Source organism: Gavialis gangeticus, unplaced genomic scaffold, assembly GCF_001723915.1.
Source record: "Gavialis gangeticus isolate Ggan-Ray unplaced genomic scaffold, GavGan_comp1, whole genome shotgun sequence".
In the NCBI taxonomy this organism is placed as follows: domain Eukaryota; kingdom Metazoa; phylum Chordata; order Crocodylia; family Gavialidae; genus Gavialis; species Gavialis gangeticus.
Genome location: NW_017729022.1, coordinates 160,002,485 through 160,011,973, shown reverse-complemented (window position 1 = coordinate 160,011,973; position 9,489 = coordinate 160,002,485). Strand labels below are relative to the sequence as shown.

Sequence of the window (9,489 nt, the reverse complement as noted above, 5' to 3'; positions counted from 1 at the left end):
TGTAAAAGCTAATCACATTCCACAGAATGAGGATCTCAGAAGAACTGCAAGGAACAGGAATTTATACTAAAATTATAAAAACAAATATTCAGTAATATTCACCCATCTTACCTTTTTAAGTCCCCAAAACAGAGCATTTTTCTCCAATTCAAATTCTCTGTCAAGTTCTTCTTCATACTCTGCCAGGAATAACAAATACCTCCATTAATAACAGAAACTAGAGTCAGCCGGCTGGCTCAGTTTGTTTTTAAACAGTATTACATTGCATTATAAACACCGTACCTATGACAGGAGACATCTACGCAGGAGGAATTCTGCAAGGGTGAGAGCCAAGCAAAGATAAAAAAGATGGACTTTCCGTAGCTACTACTGCCCTCCTTGAACTTTCATTACCATAATTTTTAGCCAATGGATGCACGCTACTATGAACCAATAACAATGTCCTTTCCTCAGGCCTTCACTTCATGCTGATCCATGCAAGCCACGTGAACTCTACCATACATACTGTATAAATTTCTCTGTGGTGGCTGCACAGCCACCCAAATTTCACAAAGTAGAAGCATGCTGGTTCTGTAGATTTGGAGGCTTCCATGACCTCTCATCCTTAATGCATACTTGATTTTACTGGTAAAGAAAGCACAGCATGAAAATACATTTATAAACACTTATTTAATGTAAATAAAACTAACCATGCCTACAGATCAAGATCTAAGCATCCAAGTGCTCACCATATGGGAGCAAAAAAGGCTTGCAGATGGGAAGACACATAAAAATGAGATGGAGCCTCAAGTCAAAAGACCAGTTCTGGCTTAGAACTAAGGTCACTCCGGTAGTATGTCAGCTTCCACCCGAGCAACTGATGAGACTGAAAGTGTGGAAAGCATCTGGCTCTTCCCACTGCATCTATATCATTTTTAAAAGACCCACTGTTTCTATTTCACTTCTCAATACAATCTCACTTAGACTTCTGGAGAAACCATAATATAATAGATCTTCTTCTTCTAAAACTGCAGTTAAGAGTTAACATTTATGTTTTCCACTACTCTGCAAGTAAGGGTGCGTGGCTGGCCTAAGTAACTATGTGATTTTATCATTGTTACTCTTGTCCTTCTTCCTTCTGTTGTTTGTTGCACCTACTTTTGGTAAACTTTCCTAACTGAAGTCCTAACTTTGCAACTTGTTCCAGGTAGGGAGAATTCTCAGCAGCGCCTTTAGTCAGTCAGGCTTTCTGTGTGGGCCTGGGTCCACTCACTTGGAATAGCTGTGTAGCTGGAGTCTTAAACAGTGAGCTCTTCAAGACAAGACTCTTGTCTTCCTATGCTTTTCACAATGGGATGCTACTGTACAAACAATACATTAGAATAATTAAACAGAAAGGCTACATTTTGGACAAACTGATTTTTACCAAAGAAAAATAGAAAGAGAGTCTTGGCCTACCAAAATGAAACAAAGATGCAGCAAAATTGCTGAGCATGTTATTGGCAATCTGCAGTGAGAAAAGTATGTTTTTATTTTTCCCCCTTCCCCTAGCACTCATCCATTCAGGACAATTTGAATATGGTAGCAAAAGTGTTATTTACACATTGGCAAGTTTTCACCATCTTTCCATACAATAGAACTTGGTGCTAGAAATTACAATCTAAAAACTGATGTTCAATGTTATGTCATCTCTGCTTATTTTACTAATTATAAAAAGTAAAGAAAAACTTATCCTTATTTTCAAAGTTTTTAAGACTGTTCTATATCTCCCTCTAGTGGAAAAATAACATGTGGGACTTGAAAAAAAATCAATGCAATAAAAATAATGATATTGTACACCATTTTATGGGAAATATCATTAAAACCAGGCTTTTTTAAGTGCTGGAGTCAACTATCTTGTTAATCAGCTAGGTCCTGCAAATAATAATGCATGATCTTGCCTTTATTCATGTGACTAGCTCATTGATTGCAGTGGAACTACTCACATTAATCCAATTAAGCCCATGAATGAGACTTTTCAAGATTAATGTCCTTAGATAGCATAGAATATGTGACTGATTGAAATACAACATCACTTTCACTATTCCTCTGACCAGTAATTATTTTTATTTATTTATTGCTAAATTAATAATTTGCATTAAGATATCCAAAATGTCAATAAAAAAATTATATTTGCTTATTTATTTTAAATTTTAAGTATACCTATCATTTGTGTTTGGATGCACATATGAATCTAACCAAGATTTCATAGATTTCATTAGGGCTGGAAGGGACCTCAGAAGATCATCGAGTCCAGCCCCCTGTCCAAAGGGCAGGAAGTCAGCTGGGGTCACAGGACCCCAGCAAGATAAGCATCCAAATTGCTCTTGAAGGTGTTCAATGTAGGTGCTTAAACCACCTCTGATGGCAGGCTATTCCAGACCCTGGGGGCTCAGACAGTAAAGAAATTCTTCCTTATATCCAGCCTGAAACAGTATTGCAGTAGTTTATAACCGTTTGACCTCATCATCCCTCGGGGCGCTCTGCTGAACAATCTTTCCCCCAGATCCTGGTGATCACCCCTGATAAACTTATAGGTGGCCATCAGATCGCCCCCGAGCCTGCGCTTTTCCAGGCTGAAGAGCCCCATAGCTCTCAGCCTGTCGTCATAAGGTCTGTTTTCCTGACCTCTGATCATGTGCATGGCTCTTCACTGGACTAAGATATAAGCAAGATATAAAATCATTGCTAAAAATATAATAAACCAAAACTAACAATAATGTTGGAAATGTATTCTGAGTTCAGCCAATTCATAATAAAACTTCAACTATCTAACTTGCTCTTTGTTCCACTGGCTAAGTTGTTGGAAACTTGAAAATATTCTGTCTGTTTGGAAATAAGTTAGTGAATACATTTGTAAAAGGATTTTGGTACAAGGGTAGACAATATCAGAGAAAACATTTCTAAACATCAATCCCCAAAAAGTCAATAGCACACAGAGGTATAATAGAATATTTTATGTTAGTTCAAACAGCAATCCCCACAAAGTCTATTAAATGTTTGCAACAGCTCAGTTAAGGATGACACTGAAGGAAGCAGGTGTTTTGATACCAGCATGGGACGATAATATAGCTGTTTGTGTGTATAAACATGATTTAAAAACCAATACGTCTTTTAAATACTTCCCTTATCCCTTTCAGATTCCTAGACAAAGCAACCACCACAGCCATCAAAGAACTGATGTGCAGCAGAACCCTCTACAGTGAGATATTATGAGAGGAAACAATTATACAAGATAGCTTTGAGTAAATAGATGGGAACAGGTGCAAACTGCTGTACTGTGCCAGAATAGATAAATCCTACTGCTTAATTATCTGCTGAAGAACACATTTTAATATACATAATACTCATTTGACTATTTTACAATTCCGTTCAGTTTTTGTAATTGAAAGGTGGCCATAGCATCTTTTTAATGTCTTGTCACAAATCATTTAAGAGTGTTGTATTTACATTATTTTGTAGTAAAATATCAGTAACGCAAAACATTACTTCGTTAAAATATATCATAAGCAAACTAGTAAATCTTTAACAACCTAGTATTAAAATGCTCTATATCAGTGACTTTCAACCTTTTTTCATTTGCAGACACCTAAAAAATTTCAAATGGAGGTGCAAACCCCTTTGAATTGTAATTGTAGGTATTAACATACTTCTGATTGATCACAGTCATATTTTACAAACCCCTTAGACATAGTCTATGGGCCCCCCAGGGTCCATGGACCACAGGTTGAAAACCACTGCTCCAAGTCATTGATTTCTTGAATTAGCAAGGGACAAGATGAATGAAGAGTTATCTTTTTGTCCTTTCAATGTTCAACTAAGTAAATGAACTGATACATAAAATAAGAAATAAGGATAGTTGAACTGACAGGTGCAATAAGTAGTGAATGAAGAGCTAATTACAGACAAAAGGCCACAAAGACTGAAGGGCACAGTCAACTTTATGCACTGTGAATAGTTCCACTGATTTCAATGGGACTTTGCATAATGCATAAAGACAAGTACAAGCTTACATGCTTTCCTGGACTGGGGTCTAGATATTCTTAATGAAACATTAGCATTCATTTCATAATACAGCGTGCAACATTTCATGGCACTGGTTAGTAAATACTAGAGTTTGCGAAGCTTCAGTCCCTGATACGATTCAGCAGAGATTCAGCCCAATTCAGTGGCCAAATCTCTGAATCCAAATCGAATTAGGATCGATTTGTAATCTCTCTGAATTGAACTGGAACCCTCCGAATCAATTCAGAGAGATTTGGAAAGATTCGGAGATTCAGACATAGGCACAGCTTTAAATGTTTTTTCTACATACCTCAAGCTACTAGGCAGCTCGTCAATGCTGAGATGCTGGGGTGGATGAAGCATCCTACAGAAGCACGGGGGGCTCCCCAGCATGCTCAGCAGCAGACCCAGAAGTGGAACAGAAGCACTTCTGGATCTGACAGGAAGCGCACGGGGCAGGGGGGGAGGGGGCCAGCTCAGCGACTGGTGCCTCCTGGGGCTGGGGTTGTACACATAGAACCCCTGCAGCTGATTGCTGAGGTGGAGGGGTGCAAGGGCTCCCCCCAGCGAGCTCCCTGGCAGACCCAGAAGTGGACTGAAACTACTTCCGGTCCACTTCCAGGTTCACTACCGAGCATACAGGGGACCCCCCACGCTCCTGTGGGATGCTCCAACTGCCACAGCACTGCAGCATTCACGAGCCACGCCTGGTACCTTGAGGTATGTAGAAAAAACATTTAAAGCTGTGTCTATGGCCGAATCAGCATCAAATCTTCAGATTCAGATGTGGCCGAATCAAACTGAGGACAGTGATCCAAATCAACAAATCTAATTCGGGGAGAATCCAAATCCAAATCGAATACAGCCCATTTTGCACACCCCTAGTAAATACATAAGGCTAGAGAGACTGGAATCTTTATCATGAGAAGTGTTCAAGTCAAGGGTCAACAGACAGACACAGCCTGTGAAGAGGAACAAGTCCAGGGCAGTGTTGGGGGGTAACCTGTCTCTACAATACCTTCATCCACAGCCACCCCTGCTCCTCTCTTATTCCTGCACTAACCCTTGCTGCAGAGGGGGACCAGGTGTTTGCAGCAAAAGTAAACTCAGGCAGCTTGCGCTCTCCAGAGGGTGCAGATTTGCAGCCCAGGGCAGGGCCGAGTGCCAAGCTCTACATTGCATAAAATTAAAGAAAAGCTTTTACATTTTTTTTCTCTTACAATATGTATCGTAACTGAATTCAAAGATCTATTTGATCTATTTCTATGAATGGCAAACATCAAAATGCTCTTTACCATAGAGCCCTTCCTGAAACCTTAAACACAAGTTCAGACTAAACTCTAACAAAAGCAGCCTTGTCCACTGGCACTCTCCTCATATTTATTTTTATACTGTTGGTTCACTGAAAAAGAGAGTATAGGTACTTCCAGTTCAAAGTCCCAGTGTAAAACCCTGCTGGATCTTGCCTGGAAAAAAACTAACATATTAAAGAAGTAGAACTAAAACAGCAATTGGCCATCAGAAACTACAAAAGGGAGAAGCAATAAAAAAATGAACATATCAGTCTCAAAAACATACCTCTGGAAACTTTGTACACTTCATAGAAAGAGTAAAAGTGAAAGCCAAATGAAAGAAACAGGTAAAGGCACATTTCCCATAGTGGAAGCACCATTCTTGTCATGTAAGTTTCCCAGGCTTCTAATACATAGATGATGTTTTTCTAAAAAATATAAGAAAGAAACAGACATAAGAAAATTTAATATAGCATGTCTTTATTAGCAATAATCAGGAATATAGAAATAATGATTTTGCAACACATTTTCAGAAGATTTAGAATGATACAATTTACAAAGCTTCTCAATGTTCTGGTTACAACGTGACAAAATACCTAATAATGCTTATATTTACTACTTCGTTACTTTTTTTAAAAAGATGATTTCAAATCTGAAAGATAAAACTATCCATCTAGCACAGGTGTTGTCAACTGGGGGTAAGCATACCCCTGGGGGCACTTTGAAAGGTCCCAGGGGGTATGCGGGGCGGGCGGGGACGGAGTACAGCTACCCCATGCCACTGCTTTACAGGAGCAGGGCCCGGGTGGGGCGAGAGCAGGGCTGCACAGACACTACACTGTCACCGCTCGCCACACCCCTGCTCCACATCTGGCCGCTCGCCAACCCCCCTCCACCCCTGAGGGTACACTTACTAAAAGGGGACTAGTGGGGGTACACTTATTTTAAAAGGTTGAAAACCCCTGATCTAGCACATTTAGGATGCTCAGAAAACCTAGTCAGCATATGTCCATAGTTAAATATCCTGAACAAAAAACTGCAGATGTAGCACTTCAAAATAGACTTTAAAATTAGACTTTGCTGGAGTCTACTACACCTCATTGAGTAGTGAGTATTTTAACATTAACAGCTTTCCTTTGCAGTGGATATAACTTAATAAAGGGCATTTTCAATGTCAAGAATCTAATTCAACAGAACATGTCTAACCTCTGCATTGCAACAGCATTCAGAAAGAATACAAGTTTTCTGCAATGCAGATGCTGGACTTTTTACTGCCTCTAGCCCTCTAAGGGAAGTTTTGACTGAGTATATAATTGCCTTTTCCAAATTTCAAGTTATTTCAAAACTCAAAAACTCTTTCACTCTGCTTAATGATCCCTAATGAAACTTCTGAATTATCAAGTCTAATGTTCCCATCTGAAATACCTTTATCATAATATAAATGATTATTTTTCTTTGGATCTTTTTTCAAATACAGTGTACTTAACTGTCTCTATGCTAAGAGGGCTATATTTAGCAATGTGGTTGGGGAGGAGGTTGGTTTGGGCATTTAAATAATTCTCATAGTAACAGCTTCTAGCACAGTGGATCTTTTTCATCAGACCCCTAAACGTACCTGCCTCCTCTCAACAGCCTCCACCCTTCCAGTTTCCAGCTTGATTCTGAGTTTTTCACCCTGTTGACCAACAACAACAGGACAGCAGGCCATAGAATTACCCCCAGGCAACACAAAGAAAACAATTACTGTACAGGCTGAAGATTTGATGGCCTGATCCAACGCCATGAAAGATTTCAACTAATTTCAGTGGCCTGTAAGAGATCTGTCATATGACTACAGCTGACTCTTTGAAGAGTCACTTTAGCACAAAATTTATGCATTTGCAAGTTCTCTGTGCAGATCTCAGTGAAAACAGGTTGCTCAAGGTTGTGTCCAATTTGTGATTTAGTAAACACTTGCTGCAACAACAGATAGGGAACATACACACAGGATTGTTCACTTCTGTTCAAGATTGAACACTTCTGTCAAGTTGCACCCTTTTGGTCCAAGTATACCCGGCAAATGCACTAAACCTCTTGTGTCTGCCAATTCTCCCTGGGTCCAGTACACAGAAATGTGTGAAAGGAGGAAACTAATCAGGAAAACCTTTCCTGAAAACACAGGTGATAGAGATTTGGAGTTGTTTATTTAAGCACTATCTATACAAATTAAACTCAAGTAAACCTCAATGTGAGGTGTCCCCCCTCACCCAAGTTCCTCATGTCAAACCTAGCCATGAGTAACCAAGTGCTCAGATAGTTGGGGCAAACACCTCTCCTTGGATTAGTCATTTTCCTGTCACAGGACCTTCATTACTTTAAGAATCCACAGACCTGATCTTCCACTCTTTACCTCCCAAAAAATCCCATTAAACCTAACTGGAGTACTGCCAGTGTCCAGACCATGTGTTTGCACCAAAGCCTAAAATCAGCAGTAAGCTCACAATGCAGACACTCAAACTGCTGCATCCACACTGACCTCAATGCAGAATCAAGTTCCCAGCATTTAACAGTAAACCCTGTACTGCACCATCACACATTTTAAGAATAAAAATCAGATGTTATATGTAAATACTGTATATTTACTACCTAGTCTATTTGCTTAAAATGATCTGGATGGTTTTTGTTTTCTGGTGTCATAAACACTGACAGAGGAAATAAAATTATTTTAAAACGAAAACACCAGAAACAGTGGGCGAGACCCCTTGATTGTAACATGGGCGGTTTCTTACCATAAAGAAACTGGGTTTTTTCTTTTTAACCAAAGGCCCCAAAACTGAATCTGAACCAAAGGGACACGCCACAGAGGCAAGACACAAAGATCTACCTGCATTCTAAACTGTACAGACTGGCCACATCTACACGAGACACTGACTGCGCAGTAGTTCGTTACTACTGCACAGTAGCATTGTGTGGCAGGAAGCACGACATGATGCTACTGCGCACCAGTAGCAAACTACTGCACAGCCAGCATCACCTAAAAGCTATTTGGCGACACTACGGCGCAGTAACTCTGGTTACTGTGCAGTCATTTAGTATTTGTCAACATGAGAACTGAGTAACGCCCAGTAACGACTGTACAGCCAGCATCTCATGTAGATGCAGCCAGTGCAAACCCACTGAAGTCAAGGGGACCATGCACAAAGCATAAAGATCACACACGTGCTTGCACGCAGGCTCGTGTGCTTACACACACACGCTGACACAAGCTCACGCGTGCACTGACACAAGCTCACACATGCTTACACGCACACATTTGCCAAACCACTGCATTCCCTTTTACCCATTTTAAAAGCTGCTGCATTTCTGGAAACAAGGGGCAAGCCCCAGTGCGACCGCCAAGACACTCACTCATTCCCACTATTCAGAAGACCAAGTACTGCTCACGAAAGACAGAAAGACTCAAAAATAAGAGTGAATAAGAAATTGGAGATGTCTTTATTCTCTTCACGACCAACTAAGGGCCAGGCCGTGCCTGGCACGCAGCCCTTCTCCGCCTCTGTGCAGCACACCCCCGCCCTCAGAAGCCAGCAGCGCCAGTGGCCCCCCCCCGGGCCACAACCCGCGCCGCGAGGAGCCCTCAGTGCCCGGCCACAGGTGCCGGGGCCGCGCGCAGGAACCCGAGCCCCGGCACAGACGCAAAGGCATCCGCAAGGGCTGCATCCAACCGCGCCGCCACTCGGGAGCGCGACCATTTCTGCAGCGGGTGACGGGAAACGCGCGCCCGGCTCTCCCCTTGTCCCGGGAGCCCCGCTCCCTCCCCCTCTCCGCGGCCTGCGTGTGCAGGGCACTCCCGCCCCGCCTCACCGCAGCCCGCTCCCTCCCCGGCGCGGGGCTGACTGCAACGCGGAACAAAGGCACGGACCTGCCTCCCAGAGCTGCCCGGCTCCCGCCGCTTCCGGCCGCGGCCTGCCCCGCTCCCCCCCTTCCCGCCCCCACTCCGCCCGGCCGTCAGCAGCCAGCTCCCGGCTCCGGCTTCTGCGGGCTCTGCTCAGCTCAGGCCAGCAGCGGGTCCCACCTCAGAGACTCCAAGATCCAGAGGTTTCCCCCCGAAATAAATTAATAAAACGAGGTTAAAACCATAATAATAACAATACGGGTTTGGAGTTGCACTCTGCTTTCTGAACCCCTGGTGCAC

General features: G+C 42.3%; 1 protein-coding gene across 1 annotated transcript in view; it reads right to left on the bottom strand.

The window, feature by feature from the left end:
• HHAT (hedgehog acyltransferase) overlaps positions 1-9,264 on the bottom strand; it is a 323,485-nt gene extending 314,221 nt beyond the window's left edge. The window contains exons 1-3 of the mRNA XM_019515898.1: positions 9,217-9,264; positions 5,602-5,743; positions 112-179 (exon numbers count right to left, since the gene is read on the bottom strand). Of these exons, the coding sequence (XP_019371443.1) occupies positions 112-179; positions 5,602-5,704 (171 nt within the window). The 5' untranslated portion in view covers positions 5,705-5,743; positions 9,217-9,264. The remainder of the gene's footprint in view (positions 1-111; positions 180-5,601; positions 5,744-9,216) is intronic.
• Positions 9,265-9,489: the final 225 nt, after the last annotated feature.